This window comes from Rhinoderma darwinii, chromosome 8, assembly GCF_050947455.1.
Source record: "Rhinoderma darwinii isolate aRhiDar2 chromosome 8, aRhiDar2.hap1, whole genome shotgun sequence".
In the NCBI taxonomy this organism is placed as follows: domain Eukaryota; kingdom Metazoa; phylum Chordata; class Amphibia; order Anura; family Rhinodermatidae; genus Rhinoderma; species Rhinoderma darwinii.
Window position 1 is genome coordinate 43421403 of NC_134694.1, and position 17186 is coordinate 43438588.

The 17186-nt window shown below is 45.8% G+C and overlaps 1 protein-coding gene across 3 annotated transcripts in view; it reads left to right on the forward strand.

The window, feature by feature from the left end:
• The window catches only part of GABRA3 (gamma-aminobutyric acid type A receptor subunit alpha3), a 765781-nt gene that overhangs the window by 280673 nt on the left and 467922 nt on the right, over nucleotides 1-17186 (forward strand). For all 3 annotated transcript variants that reach the window (XM_075835629.1, XM_075835628.1, XM_075835630.1), the window contains one exon: nucleotides 13472-13593. In XM_075835629.1, the coding sequence (XP_075691744.1) occupies nucleotides 13472-13593 (122 nt within the window). The remainder of the gene's footprint in view (nucleotides 1-13471; nucleotides 13594-17186) is intronic.

Below are 17186 nucleotides of genomic sequence, written 5' to 3' on the forward strand. Positions count from 1 at the left end.
GTGCCGGTGGTCAGTGACCGTGGGCATAAGAGTACCCCCTCTTTAGGTGCAGAGCGTAAGAGGAACTTTTGGATTAGGGGTGGGGCATTGATGTTCTCCTCCGGCTCCCAGGACCTTTCCTTATGACCAAACCCTTTTCAGTCCACCAGAGAGAATGTCTTTCCTGCTACCCTCTTGTAGTCCAGAATCTCTTTCACCCCAAAGATGTCCGAAGAACCGCTGGGAGCAACTGCAGAACGTGGAGACCTACTGTAGTGGTTCAGAACCATGGGTTTCACTAGGGATACATAAAATGAGTTGGGGATTCTGAGGGTAGGAGGCAGCCAAAGTTTATAGGACACAGGGTTTATTTGTTACAAGACAAATGGTCCAAGGAACCTGGGAGCAAATTTGTAAGAAATCTCTAAGCGGATGTTTTTAGAAGATAACCAGACTTTGTTTCCTTGCGGAAACGGAGGAGGTTTTCTAATCTTCCTATCAGCATTCCCCTTTTTGCAGTCGACCACCTGTAGGATTTATGACATGGCTTGCTGCCAGAGGTGAAGAAAGTTCCCAAACGCAGAGTTAACTGTGGGTACCTGAGATGTAGCAGGAACTGAATGAGGGACTCGTGGATGTTTGCTGTAAACAATGTAAGAATGGAGTAGAGGTAGTAGATTCACTTGTGTAGTTGTTGTAGGAGAAGTGACAAAAGTAATTCTCCAATATTTGGTTAAATCTCTCGACTTGGCTGTTAGACTGAGGATGGTAGGTAAAGGAAAAGTCAAATTTTACATCGAGGAGTTTACAGAGGGCTCTCCAGAATTTTGAAGTGAATTGAACGCCCCGATCGGATACGATATGGAGAGGCAAGCCATGCAGACGGAAGATATGTTGTATGAAGAGGTTCGCCAGACGAGGAGCAGAGGGGAAGCCAATAAGTGGAATGAAATCAAATATGCAACTCAGCTCTCTACTCACTGAAATATCTCAACAAGGAGATGAACAACCGGAGCAGGTAAAAAAGAGGTGAAATCCTCAACACCACAAAAAACAGAGACAAAATTATAGTTTTTTACCGCTCAGACGGTTGTAGATATAAAGTCTGAAGTGTCCATCAAGGGTTTGACCTTCCCCCAGCTAGCATGCAGAAAGAACGATCCAAATTTCCACTGGTGTGTATATCTCGCTGGTACTTGTGGTTCAACACAGAAATGAAACTGCAGAAATGCAACTGCTTGCTGTGTATATCCTCGTACTTGATGTTCTAAATCTCCAACAAGGGAGAAAAAGGAGAATGTGCACTACCTTTTGGAAACTACAAATTCCACGAGTTTATTCCATACTTACAAAAATAGATATAGATAAAAGCATAAGATAAGCTCTTGTAACATGCCAAATAATGCAACCCGACCCTGGGTTTCACCCTTCTGGCTTCCTCTGGGGCATCAGTGGAATGAAATGTACCATCTTAGAAAAACGGTCCACAACCACCCAGACAGTAGTGTATCCAGTCGAAGGAGGAAGGTTTGTAATAAAGTCCATTGCAATATGTCGCCAGGTAGCATCGGGCACTGGTAGGGGCTGGAGCAGACCAGCAGGGCTGGAATGAACAGCTTTATTAGAGGCACAGACAGTGCAGGAGGAAACAAAGTCCATAATATATTTAGGCAGCTTGGGCCACCAGTATTGGCGTGCAATTAGGCTCCGAGTTTTACGGATGCCAGAGTGCCCGGCCAGTTTGGAACTGTGTCCCCAGCAGAGAATCTTTCTCCTATCTACAAGAGGGACGAAGGTCTTGCCAGGAGGAATGTCTCTAATTTGAAGAGGATTGATGGAAATAACACTGGAAGGGTTTATAATGTATTGAGGAGCCTCTTCAGAGTCCTCCATCTCAAACGACCGGGACAGAACATCGGCCCTCACATTCTTGTCAGCAGGACGGGAGTGGAGCACAAACTGGAATTGGGTGATGAACAGCGACCACTTGGCTTGACGAGGATTTAATCGTTGAGCAGACTGGAGATAGGTAAGATTCTTGTGGTCAGAATAGATGATGATAGGATGTATGGCACCCTCCAGCAAATGTCACCATTCCTCGAAGGCCAATTTGATGGCCAGTAACTCCCGATCCCCAATGGAGTAATTGCGTTCTGCTCGGGAAAAAAGTCTCGAGTAGTAGCCACACACCACTGCCTTACCCTAGGAGTTTCTCTAGAACAGAAGTGCACCTGCACTAATAGACGAAGCGTCAACCTCCAAAGAGAACTGTCGGGATATGTCCGGATAAAGGAGAATGGTCCACACTTTAGCTTTCACACCCTTTTTAGTAATGGCAGAGATAGGAGCAGTCAGTGACGAGAAGTTTGGGCTAAACTGCAGGTAGAAGTTTGCGAATCCCAGAAATCGCTGTATGGCCCGAAGGCCCTGAGGACTTGGCCACTCTAAGATAGACTTCCCCCTCTCTGGATCCATTTAGAGGAGATTATGTAGCCCAGGAAAAGCAGAGAAATTTTCTCAAAGATGCATTTCTCCAGTTCAGCATACAAAGCATTCACAAGAAACAATGGTCACAGGAATGGACAATTTGTGAGAGAATTTGGCAGTCGTCGTTGTTCCACCTAGGGTTGTCCCTCCAACCAACTCTAGGTGCTGTAGTTTCCCAGCTTTTGTGGACATTAACACACAAAATGACCTCCGAGGCCGCAATACAAACAAAGTCCAGAAGTAGATACACAGTCTATGCAGAACCAGCTTCCTCAAAAACAGTGTGGAAAGTCTTTAGGAACAATTGCAAGTTGGAGATTTCAGGGCCCTCACGTTCCCACATAGGATTAGACCATGCCAGTGCCTTGCCAGTAAGGAGGGAGATGATGAAAGCGATCTTGGTCTCATCAGAGGGAAACAAACTTGCATGCAGCCTGAAGTGGATCTGGCATTGATTAATACATCCTCTGCAGTTCTTCACATCGCCGTCGTAGCGAGAAACTTGCGGCAGGGAGATTCTGAGATCAGTACTGACAGGACGAGCAGCAGGAGGAGGCAACGTGGCGATTGCAGCAAGAGGATCCAACCGATGTGCAATCGAGTTCACTGCCTGTAGGTGCTGATCCTGCCGTGATCATAGGTCTCGCATGTCCGCTTGCATCGCTTGGAATGCCTTTGTGGTGTTGGGCTGACCAGCGGGGTTCATAGCTTGAGCGTATTGTCACGGCTGCGGGGTATGTGGACCCACTAGACCGCTCCACCGTAGCGGAGAAGCAACTTGCCAAGCAATAATCAATAACAGTCTCTCGGACAAGAGTACCTGGGAGGATGTACAGGCTACGGGCAGATGCTCAGAGTAGTAGACACATGGCATGGGTGATGCTTGGCGTGGCAGATGACACAGGACGTGGCAGGTGATACCAGATGCGGCAGGGCACACCAGACGTGGCAGATGATACCAAACGTAGAAGATGACACCAGACGTGGCAGGTGAGGCACTCACAACTCCAACAATAGGCTTAGGAACAAAAATTAAACAAAGCAAATAGATATGGGAAGCAGGAAACGGGAACACTGGGAGCAGGATACGACAAAGGGACCATTTGCATAGACGAACACAGGAAGACTAACAAAGCTCAGGCAGGGAGATGAAGGGCAGAGCCTTTTTAAAGTCCAGGGTGATACTGGGTTGATTGGGAAACCTTAGATAGGTGAGCTCGCTGGCCCCTTAAGGTCGGGAGTGAGCGCACCCATGCACCCTGCAAGACACAGGAGGGCACTGCAGCCATGTGTGTCGACGATTCTGAGGGGGGAGAAGCCAACATGAAGATACAGTCCTGCAGACGCGGCTGCCATAAGTGAGACGTGTCGGCGTTCAGCGACCGCGGACATAACAGTAGTAGATGTTACCTGCAGTCATATGTAATACCACAGACAGGGCCGCCATCAGGAATTTCAGGGCCCCCTACAGCTAAATTTTCTGGGCCCCCCTACCGTGGCACCGCCTGTTAACGGTACTCCGTCCAGCACTATATCATGGTACCCAGGGCCGCCATCAGGGGGGGTATTAGGGGTACTGATGTGAGAGGCCCGGCCAAACCAAATTGAAAGGGGGGCCCGGCAAACTGCCGCGACTTGCCTTTGGTAGAAAAAAAACAGGCCCCTGCAATGGGGCCCGTTTTTTTCACCAAAAGAATGTCATGAGCTGCGGGCCCCCCTTTCAATTAGGTTTGGCCAGGCCTCTCACATCAGTACCCCTAATACCCCCCCTGATGGCGGCCCTGGGTAGCATGGGGGCCGTCAAACGCACCCGCAAACTCCCGCGCATGCGCTCCGGCGACCGCCTGGAACCGCACACCGAATTTTGAGGCAGATTTTGACCTGCCCACACTATCTTGCCGCGTTTTTTGCCTGCGGCGATTGAGGACAGCAGACAGAAAACGCAGCAAAAAATGCATTTTCTGCCTCCCATTGATTTCGATGGCAGGTCAGAGGCAGAACCGCGGCAAGAAAGGACGTGCTGCTTTTTCTTTTTTCCGCGACTGGCTCCCATTGATTTCAGATTAAATCAATGGGAGGCGGTTTTGGAAGTTGTTTGGTGCTGATTCTGACGCAGCGTCCGAGTCAATATCAAGGCCCAAAAACTCTGTGAACTGGGCCTTAATGTTAGGGCTTATTCAGACGAACGTGTAATACATCCGTGCAACGCGCGTGATTTTCACGTGGCTCGCACGGACCTATGTTACTCTATGGGGCCGTTCAGACTGTCAGTGATTTTCACGCAGCGTGTGTCCGTGTGTCCGCTGCGTAAAACCCACGACATGTCCGATATTTGTGCATTGTTCGCGCATCACGCACCCATTGAAGTCAATGGGTGCGTGAAAATCCCGCCCAGCACTTCCGCAGCCGTATAAACTATGAATGAAAACAGAAAAGCACCGCGTGCTACAAACATACAAACAGAGTGTCATAAAGATGGCGGCTGCGTGAAAATGTAATGTAATGTAATGACATAATAAAATATAACGGACAACTGAAAAGACTAAACAAATGATATAAAATAGAAAAAAAAAACACATAATAAACAATGTAAAGAGCAGACTAAGTCAGCAAAGCATATATATTGAAGCATATATATTGATCAATAAATCACCATATGAAGTAATGCATCAACCATGAGGGTTGTACAGACATGTATATATATTCATGCAATACAGTACTATAATACTATCGCATACAGGTAAGAATAAATTTTAGATTAGAACTGTCACCTAAGCAACATGTAGTGAGATACTATGCGATAGTATTATAGTACTGTATTGCATGAATATATATACATGTCTGTACAACCCTCATGGTTGATGCATTACTTCATATGGTGATTTATTGATCAATATATATGCTTCAATATATATGCTTTGCTGACTTAGTCTGCTCTTTACATTGTTTATTATGTGTGGTTTTTTTCTATTTTATATCATTTGTTTAGTCTTTTCAGTTGTCCGTTATATTTTATTATGTCATTACATACGTTATACATGTTATGTTATTACAGCGATTGTGATAAAGACCTAGGTGAGGTCGAAACGTCCAAGAAATATCGCTTGAAAAGGAATATCGTGTATGAATTATTCATAATAAAATTATCTTGAAAATATCTCGAAAAAATCATTGGAGTGCTTCTAGGTTTTATTGATCACTATTGTGGGTCATCCAGCCCGAACCTTCATAGCACCAATACTACGTTTATAGAAGGTGTGCATCCTTACATATTTGAGAATATATATAGTGTGTCCCTTATGTTTTCGCTCCTGGAGCTGCTGCCGGTCTCTAAATAGGCAGTTGGTCCAGTAGAATTTGGAATTATTTTTTTTTGTGAACCAGCTTAAAAAAATACAAAACTTTTGTGTTAGGGCCTGTTCACATCACCGTTCGCTTCCGTTCCGGGGTTCCGTCGGAGGTTTCTGTCGGGTGAACCCCGCAACGGAAAGTGAAAGTGATAGCACAGCTTCCGTTTCCATCACCATTAGCGCAGTCGACTGCGCTATTGATTCCGTCCGAAAACCAGCCGGAATGGTGACGAACGGAAACCATTAGCGATATTTCCGTCACCATTGAGATCAATGGTGACTGAAACGGAAGCTGTGCTGTCACTTTCACTTTCTGTTGTGGGGTTCACCCAACGGAAACATCAGACGGAACCCCGGAACGGAAGCGAACGGTGATGTGAACAGGCCCTAACACAAAAGTTTTGTATTTTTTTAAGCTGGTTCACAAAAGAAAATAATTCCAAATTCTACTGGACCAACTGCCTATTTAGAGACCGGCAGCAGCTCCAGGAGCGACATCATAAGGGACACACTAGGCGGATATGCGGAGTAAAACTACACAGCTTATCCGCCCCGGTAGCCGCAGGGAATTCTGCCAGCAAAACCGCACCAAATAGTGGCGCAGGTTTCGGGAGGCGTGTCCGCTGCGGGAATCCTGCAGGGAAAAAAAAGTTTAGACTTGCCCCGGCCGTAGTTTAGGTGACGCGTCTCTCTCTTCTGAACGTAGCCCCGCCTCCTGGGATGACGCTGTAGACCATGTGACCGCTGCAGCAGTCACATGGGATGAAACGTCATGACAGGAGGCGGGGCTGCGCTAAGAATAGAGGATCGCGTCACCAGGACTACTTCAATGGGTGCGTGATGCGCGAACAATGCACAAATATCGGACATGTCGTGAGTTTTACGCAGCGGACACACGGACACACGCTGCGTGAAAATCACTGACAGTCTGAACGGCCCCATAGAGTAACATAGGTCCGTGCGAGGCGCACGTTGCACGGATGTATTACACGTTCGTCTGAATAAACCCTAACAATAAGGCACAGTTCACAGAGTTTTTGGGCCTTGATATTGACTCGGACACTGCGTCAGAATCAGCACCAAAAAACTACCAAAACCGCCTCCCATTGATTTAATCTGAAATCAATGGGAGCCAGTCGCGGAAAAAAGAAAAAGCAGCACGTCCTTTCTTGCCGCGGTTCCGCCTCTGACCTCCCATCTAAATCAATGGGAGGCAGAAAATGCATTTTTCGCTGCGTTTTTTGTCTGCTGTCCTCAATCGCCGCGGGCAAAAAACGCAGCAAAAAAATGCGGCAAGATAGTGTGGGCAGGTCAAAATCTGCCTCAAAATTCTTTAAGGAATTTTGAGGCAGATTTTTTTTTGCCTGAAAAATACTGTGTGAACAGGGCCATACATAAACAGCACTTTGAGATAATTTACTCACCGTGTCAGAAGAGCTGCTGCTCCCACTCCAGTCCTCTTCCGGCGATGTCTTCCAGGCGAGGTCTTCGGTCCAGACGTCCAGTCCTTCACCTCCAGCCAGGCTCCAGGTAAGTTTTGTCCATGTGTGTCCGCGGCTGCGCGCGGCCGATCGCGGGTGCGCGCGCGGCCGATCGCGGGTGCGCGCGCGGCCGATCGCGGGTGCGCGCGCGGGCGGTCTCCAGTGCGGGCGTTCGTGGGTGCGCGCTCGGGAGTTTCCTTGGGCGCGCGATCGGGTGCGCGCGCGCGGGCGGACGGTTTGACGGCCCCCCATGACGAGGGGAGGGGGCCCGCAGCAGCAGCAGCAGCTCACGACATTCTTTTAGTGAAAAAAACGGGCCCCATTGCAGGGGCCCGTTTTTTCCTACCAAAAGAATGTCGCGGCAGTTGCCGGGCCCCCCTTTCAATTAGGTTTGGCCGGGCCCCTCACACCACTACCCCTAATACCCCCCTGATGGCGGCCCTGACCACAGATAACATACAGTGATAACTTTCTGAGAACAGGTCATGTATTAGAACTTACCTGCAGTTCTATGTAGCACCACAGATAACATACACTTGTAACTCTGTGAATACAGATAATGTAGTAGTGTTACCTGCAGTCATATGTAACACCACAGATAACACACAGGGATAACTCTCTGAGTACAGATAATGTAGTAGATGTTACCTGCAGTCATATGTAACATCACAGATAACACACGGGGATAACTCTCTATATACAGATAATGTAGTAGTGTTACATGCATTCATATGTAACACCACAGATAACACACAGGGATAACTCTCTATATACAGATAATGTTTACCTGTAGTGTTACCTGCAGTCATATGTAACACTACAGATAACACACAGCGATTACTCATTATATACAGATAATGTAGTAGGTTAATCTGCAGTCCTATATAACACCATAGATAAAACACAATGATAACACTCAGAGTACATATAATGTAGCAGTGTTACCTGCAGTCCTATGTAACACCACAGATAACACACAGTGATAACTCTCTGAGTACAGATAATGTAGTAGATGGTACCTGCAGTCTTATGTAAAACCACTAATAAAACATAACTAATAGCAGATAATGTAGTAGTTACCTTCAGACAAATGTAACACCACAGATATCATACAGTGATAACTCTCTGTGTACAGACAATGTAGTAGAGTTATCTGCAGTCCTATTAACACTACACTTAACACATAGTGATAACTATGAGTAAATATAATTTAGTAGAAGTTACCTACAGTTATATGTAGCACCACAGATAACAATTGTCCAGAACTAGCATCGGAAAGACAACTTTCCAAATCAAACCATCGACTGGGGGGTTGGGGGGGGGGTGAGTTGGGGTGGCCCAAGCACATAGGGGAAAGTCCAAATCCTTCATATGCTATAATGGTCGCTGGTGGTCCAGAGGATCCAGATAGTTGTCTCGGTTTTGAAAGGGCGAGCTGGTTAGACTGAAGCCGCTTGTCACGTTGGGTACGTGTACCCACTGGGCCATACCGCCTTGATGGTATGGCAGCTGGCCAACTCGACACAAGTCACAGTCTATAGTTCGTATAAGTGTACCTGTGGTAGCTCAGACAGTAGCAAAACAGGCTTGGCTGGGACTTAGGCAGCAGGCAGGCACCAGGCGTGGTGAAGCAGGACATGCGTGGTACTCAGCGCAGAACGACTCCAACTCAATACGGCACTTGACCAGGATAGCACGGGATACAGGTTACAGGTAGCAGGAACGGGAAACACTGGGAACTGGAAAACACTTAGGAGACTATTTGTATAGACATACTAGGGTAACAACAACAAAGCTCAGGCAAGGCAGGAAGGGGCTGGGCCCTTCTTATAGTCCAGGGTGCTCTGGGAGCAATCAGCTCAATCTCACACCTGTGTGCACTTTGGCTACTTAAGGTTGGACTCGCGAGTGCACCCTGGTGGTCACTGTGGAACAGGACGGCCGCATGTGCTTCTCTTCTGGAAGCCCTAGAGATGCCAGCTTCCGAAGAGCTCCCATAGGTCCCTATATCTACAATAACAAACGGGTAGTTGCTGTCAGCCAAGGTCATCCACACCACCAACAAATACTGCTTGTAATTGAAATATAGGGACCCCGAGTGAGGCGACTTCTTCACATGAATATGTTTCCAATCCAGCGCACCGATACTGGAAACTGTGCAGATTGGTAGAAGCCGTCAGTAATACCAAGCCAGTCTTCTGCCTTGGGCTGTGGCATCACGGTCGTTCTTAGTCGCTGCCAGATGAATTCGCAGGTCAGACGGATGATCAGCAAAAACTGAAAATGCAGTTATGTAAATGAGTTGCCGGTTGCTAGAAACCTATGAAGAAAAAAAACAAATTAGTACTGCTAGCAGTAAAAAGGGGACAGGACAGCAATAGACACATGGGACAAGTACGGTTATACTATCTGTAGCAGGGTGACATGGCGGCAATGGGCAAAGGGGAAATTATGTGTTCTTACCTGAGGGTGACAGTGAGCCGTTGCACCGTCGCATGTTGGTGTTCGGGTAAGATGATTCCGGGACGGAGGTATGACAGCAGACAGTGAAAGCTGGAGATCGACATGCAGCAGAAGTTGTGAAACTTGTCCAGGTGCTGCCGCAGGTTAGCGTAGAGGGTGTAGAAATGCCCTTTCCTGGGCCGTTGGGAGACAGTGGGGTGAAACCAGTGCCTCCTGCTTCTCTTCGGTTCTTCTTCCAGCATAGCTTGCTGTCCGAATCGCCAAGAGAAGAGCCAGTCTAGAAGAGCATAATCCACACGTCTGTAGGGCATTCTTGCAGCAAAATAAACGCTATACATATAACCAAAGCTATATCAGCCGAGGAATCCACCAGAGCTCTGCCAAAGCATAAATACCTAAGAAAATGGTGCCAGAGTACTCATATGACCTTTTAAATGAGTTGGGACATGTTGGTCACATCACTTGTTTACTCTCTGGGTTCTTTTTGGCAGATGCGTAAATACGGATGCACTACGGACCATAATTTAGGATATTATCCCGTATTTGCGGATTATTTACGGATGACTATAGAGTGCCTTGTGGATAAATGTAAATTTATGCATCTAGGTACAAACAATCTGCATGCGTCCTAGAGGAAGCTAAATTCGGAGAGTCACTTGTTTAAAAGGATCTGGATTGACTTCCAGATAAACCCATTTTTCAGATTTTCATTTTTTTCTCCCCACCTTCCAAAAGTCATAACTTTTTCATTTTTCCGTCGATTTAATCCAATTTAGTCCTATGAGGGCTTAATTTTTGCGGGAGAGTTGTAATTTTTCAGAGTGCTATTTTATGTACCATATAATGTACTAGGAAATGGGAAAAAAATTATTTGTGGGGTAGAAAATAAAAAAAACTGTGATTCCTCCATTGTTTTTTGCGCTTCGTTTTTACGGAATTCACAGTGCAATTAAAACAACATGTTAACTTTATTCTGTGGGTCAATTCAAATACAGTGATACCAAATTTATATATATATACAGTGAAGGAAATAAGTATTTGATCCCTTGCTGATTTTGTAAGTTTGCCCACTGTCAAAGACATGAACAGTCTAGAATTTTTAGGCTAGGTTAATTTTACCAGTGAGAGATAGATTATATATATTTAAAAAAAAACGGAAAATCGCATTGTCAAAATTATATATATTTATTTGCATAGTACACAGAGAAATAAGTATTTGATCCCTTTGGCAAACAAGACTTAATACTTGGTGGCAAAACCCTTGTTGGCAAGCACAGCAGTCAGACGTTTTTTGTAGTTGATGATGAGGTTTGCACACATGTTAGATGGAATTTTGGCCCACTCCTCTTTGCAGATCATCTGTAAATCATTAAGATTTCGAGGCTGTCGCTTGGCAACTTGGATCTTCAGTTCCCTCCATAAGTTTTCGATGGGATTAAGGTCTGGAGACTGGCTAGGCCACTCCATGACCTTAATGTACTTCTTTTTGAGCCACTCCTTTGTTGCCTTGGCTGTATGTTTCGGGTCATTGTCGTGCTGGAAGACCCAGCCATGAGCCATTTTTAATGTCCTGGTGGAGGGAAGGAGGTTGTCACTCAGGATTTGACGGTACATGGCTCCATCCATTCTCCCATTGATGCGGTGAAGTAGTCCTGTGCCCTTAGCAGAGAAACACCCCCAAAACATAATGTTTCCACCTCCATGCTTGACAGTGGGGACGGTGTTATTTGGGTCATAGGCAGCATTTCTCTTCCTCCAAACACGGCGAGTTGAGTTAATGCCAAAAAGCTAAATTTTAGTCTCATCTGACCACAGCACCTTCTTCCAATCACTCTGAGAATCATCCAGATTTTCATTTGCAAACTTCAGACGGGCCTGTTCATGTGCCTTCTTGAGCAGGGGGACCTTGCGGGCACTGCAGGATTTTAATCCATTACGGCGTAATGTGTTACCAATGGTTTTCTTGGTGACTGTGGTCCCAGCTGCCTTGAGATCATTAACAAGTCCCCCCAGTGTAGTTTTCGGCTGAGCTCTCACCTTCCTCGGGATCAAGGATACCCCACGAGGTGAGATTTTGCATGGAGCCCCAGATCGATGTCGATTGACAGTCATTTTGTATGTCTTCCATTTTCTTACTATTGCACCAACAGTTGTCTCCTTCTCACCCAGCGTCTTACTTATGGTTTTGTAGCCCATTCCAGCCTTGTGCAGGTCTATGATCTTGTCCCTGAGATCCTTAGAAAGCTCTTTGGTCTTGCATATGTTGTAGAGGTTAGAGTCAGACTGATTAATTGAGTCTGTGGACAGGAGTCTTTTATACAGGTGACCATTTAAGACAGCTGTCTTTAATGCAGGCACCAAGTTGATTTGGAGCGTGTAACTGGTCTGGAGGAGGCTGAACTCTTAATGGTTGGTAGGGGATCAAATACTTATTTCTCTGTGCACAATGCAAATAAATATATATAATTTTGACTATGTGATATCTCTCACTGGTAAAATTAACCTAGCCTAAAAATTCGAGACTGTTCATGTCTTTGACAGTGGTCAAATTTACAAAATCAGCAAGGGATCAAATACTTATTTCCTTCACTGTATATATATATATATATATATATATATATATATATATATATATATATATATAAATATATATATATATATATATAAATATATATATATATATATATATATATATATATAGTTGTTCTATTTTTTTCTACTCTTACAAAAACGGTCAAAAATAAAATTTATTTTGTGTCGCCAAATTCTGAGAGCCATAACTTTTTGATTTTTCAGTCGATTAAGCGGTATGAGGGTTTATTTTTTGCGCGATAAGCTGTCGTTTTTAATGCTACCATTTTGGGGTACATGCAAGGTTTTGATCACTTTTTATTCCATATTGGTTTTTTTTACGGCGTACACCGTGCAGGTGAAATAATGATATATTGTAATAGTTCAGACTTTTATGGATGTTTATTTCATTTTTTTTACAATGCTTTAGGGGGAAATGTTTTTTTTTTTTTTTTTAAACCGCGATCGTTGGATCGCTTGCACTATACTGTATACTGTAATACAGAGGCAGGGCTTACTAGAAACACAAAGATGGCAGACCTGGGGGCCCCCAGTCTGCCGTAGAAACCATCTCCACCCTGTGATTGCATTGCGGGGGTGCGATGAGCTGCTAGAGGGGGTCGCGCCGTTCTTTAAATTATTTAGCATGATCCCGCTCGTTATTGTGAAGTGTCGGCTGTAACATACAGCCGACAACCAAATTGTATGGAGCGGGCTCAGCCCGTGAGCCTGCTCCATACTTCCCCTACACTGCTATGATGTATGGATACGTCAAATGTCGGGAAGGAGTTTAACTTTCCTCGGGATCAATAGGGGAAAAACAAAGTTCTATAATTTCTCCAATCCCTTCCCTTTTTCCCATCCCTTGGGTGAACTTGATGGACATACGTCTTTTTTCAACCATACTAACTATGTAGCCAGGGCCATACCGTCCATGAGGTGAGATGAGCATCTCTTAGGGGATTGCGGCGCCATTGAAACCAGATGATTTACCACTGACATTTATTGATAACAAATATTTCTAACATTATTTAATTAACTGCATTTTAATGTAGTAAATCTTGTGCTTTTCAAAGTGACTATATATTTACACAGTTACATGATAAAGCTTTGACTGTCATTCTATGCTTTCTTACACAGGCTGTCACCTAAACATGCTCCTGAAGTTGTTGATGACAGCAAGGACAATATCACTTTATTTACAAGGATCCTGGACCGACTTCTTGATGGATATGACAACAGGCTAAGGCCGGGACTAGGGGGTAAGGATAATGTTGATTACTGATGGTAGCACTGGCGTAGCTATAGGGGTCGCAGCGGTCGCAATTGCGACCGGGCCCCGAAGCCAGGGGGGCCCACAGCCCCCCGCACCTCATCAATAAAAAGTTACTATAGTAACTCGGGCCGCGGGCCCCTGTTACTATAGTAACAGACTGTACTTACCTTCCTGGTTCCGGATCGCAGCGGAGGTCCTGACGTCAAGCGCTGTGTGCAGCGCATGATGTCAAAGCGCTATGCGCCGCGCACAGCATCGAGACGACAGAACTACCGCCGCGGCTGAAGAGGAAGGTAAGATTAGCCCTGACTGGCGGTATCCGACTCCCGGGACCCGCCAATCAGCTGTTTTGAAGGGGCCGCAGCGTACGAGAGCTGCCTCCCCTTCATTCCGGTCACTTCATTCCGGTCACACTGTGAATCGGTGTCGGCGATTCACAGTGTGAGCGAGTAGTGAAATGAAGGGGAAGCAGCTCTCGTACGAGTGCTGCGGCCCCTTCAAAACAGCTGATTTGCGGGTCCCGGGAGACGGACCCTGACACATCAGTTACTGATGGCCTATCCTGTGGATAGGCCATCAATGTTTAGGGACTGGACAACCCCTAAGCCTACGATGTTGCAGGCTTAGGGGGCCCATGAGACAGGATCACAGATTGTGTGATCCTGTCTGCTGGGCCCTGTATCTAAGCCAATCACATGGTAGGCTTAGATACATGGCCCATGTGTGATCCTGTCTGATGGGCCCTGTATCTAAGCCAATCACATGGTAGGCTTAGATACATAGCCCATGCGTGATCCTGTCTGCTGGGCCCTGTATATAAGCCTACCACACTGTAGGTTTAGATACAGGGTCCAGCACACAGTAATCTTATACTGTATAAGATTACTGTCTGCTGGACCCTGTATCTAAGCCTATGTTGTGGTAGGCTTAGATACAGGGTCCCACAGATAGTATCACACATGGGCCCTGTATCTAAGCCTAACACATGTGTTACTAATCGTTTTTTTTGTGTGTTTTCTTACAGGTTCGGTCGTTGGACTACGTCGGATTCCAGGACTACTTCGATGACGGCTTTTTTTTTATTATCAATAAAATGGTTAATGTGGGTTGTGTGGGTTTTTTTTTAATTTCAATAAAATATTTTTTCTATGTCTTTGTTTTTTTTTTTAAACTATATTACTACCGCCTTAGTAATGGCCGCCGGCTGATTGACAGCATCCATTGCTAAGGCGGGGCTTAGTGTTAGCCAGTGCAGAGGCTAACACTAATCCCCTTTATTACCCCGGTACCCACCGCCACCAGGGGTGCTGGGAAGAGCCGGGTACGATCCAGTACCTGACCATCTGTAGTGATGGTCGGCCACTGGGGCGGCCGCAGGCTGGTAGTATCAGGAGGGGAAAGGCCAGATACAGTGGCCTTTCCCACCCTGGTGATGCTAGGCTGCTGCTGCTTTATTGTATCTGGCTGGTTATGAAAAATGGGGGGGACCCCACGTCATTTAAAAAAATAAAAAAAATAATTGGAAAGAACGATGTGGGGTCCCCCCCCCAATTTTCATAACCAGCCAGATACAACACAGCAGCAGCAGGCAGCATTACCAGGGTGGTAGGTGCCACTGTTTTTGGCCTTCCCCAACCTAATACTACCAGCCTGCGGCCGCCCTGGTGTCTGACCATCACTACAGATGGTAAGGTACTGGTTCGTACCCGGCTCTTCCCAGCATCCCTGGTGGCGGTGGGTACCGGGGTAATAATGGGGGTTAGTGTTGGCCTCTGCACCGGCTAACATTAAGCCCCGCCTTAGTAATGGAGGTTGACAATCAGCCAGCGGCCATTACTATGGTGGTGATAATAAAGTTTAAAAAGATACAAGCACATAGAAAAAATATTTTATTGAAATAAAAAAACACAACCCCCATTAACCATTTTATTGAGAATTGAAAAAACGCCGTCATTGAAGTCCTCGTATCCGAAGTCCAACAACCGAACCTGTAAAAAAACACAAACACACAAAAATAATCAGTAACACATAAAGAAGCAAAATTATTATTCTTAACTTTCCTGGGTCCAGCGCTGGAGCAGCAATGTCAGCGAGCTGTGTATCTAATCCTATCATGTGTGATACTGTCTGCTGGGCCACTGTATCTAATCCTATCATGTGTGATACTGTCTGCTGGGCCCTATATCTAATCCTATCATGTGTGATACTGTCTGCTGAGCCGCTGTATCTAATCCTATCATGTGGGATACTGCCTTCCAAGCCACTGTATCTAATTTGATCATGTGTGATACTGTCTGCTCAGCCACTGCATCTAATCCTATCATGTGTGATACTGTCTGCTGAGCCACTGTATCTAATCCTATCATGTGTGATACTGTCTGCTGGGCCCTATATCTAATCCTATCATGTGTGATACTGTCTGCTGAGCCGCTGTATCTAATCCTATCATGTGGGATACTGCCTTCCGAGCCACTGTATCTAATCCTATCATGTGTGATACTGTCTGCTCAGCCACTGTATCTAATCCTATCATGTGTGATACTGTCTGCTGAGCCACTGTATCTAATCCTATCATGTGTGATACTGCCTTCTAAGCCACTGTATCTAATCCTATCATGTGTGGTACTGTCTGCTGAGCCACTGTATCTAATCCTATCATGTGTGATACTGTCTGCTGAGCCACTGTATCTAATCCTATCATGTGTGATACTGTCTGCTCAGCCACTGTATCTAATCCTATCATGTGTGATACTGCCTGCTCAGCCACTGTATCTAATCCTATCATGTGTGATACTGTCTGCTGAGCCAATGTATCTAATCCTATCCATAGTTTATAGGGTCGTAGTGCTGTAGATATGCTATGCTGTCTCCTATACATACATTTTTTTGGGGCGGACACATATGTATTGGGGCTATTTCCCCTGACATTTTTAGCCCGGAGGGTATGTTCACACGGCAGCGTCCCTTACGGCTGAAATTACGGTGCTGTTTTCAGGAGAAAACAGCACCGTCATTTCAGGCGTAAAGGCATGTGCAGGCGTCTTTCACTGCGTCCATTACGGACGTAATTGGAGCTGTTTTTCCATGGAAAATGGCTCCATTTACGTCTGAAGAAGTGACAGGCACTTCTTTGACGCGGCGTCTTTTTTACACGCTGCCTTTTGACAGCGGCGCGTAAAAAAAAATAACCGTCGGCACAGAACATCGTAAGACCCATTCTAATGAATGGGCAGATGTTTGCCAACCCTATCGAGGCGCATTTTCGAACGTAAATCGATTTACGTCCGTAAATAAGCCGTGTGAACATACCCTTAGAATTAACGGCTGTTTCATAGAATCCATTGTGCTGAATCCAATGCTAAAACGCCCGAATTACGTCCGTAAATAGGGTGTGTGAACCCAGTCTTAGTGACGCCCCCGGCGGCTGCTAGTGCTGCATTGTTGGGTCACTTAGGAGACCCAGCGATGCAGCTGAAAGCTGTGGACCGTTGGCCATGAGGAGTTTGCGGGGGGAGGGGGGGCCCAATAAGAACTTTTGCATCGGGGCCCATGAGCCTTTAGCTACGCCCCTGGATGGTA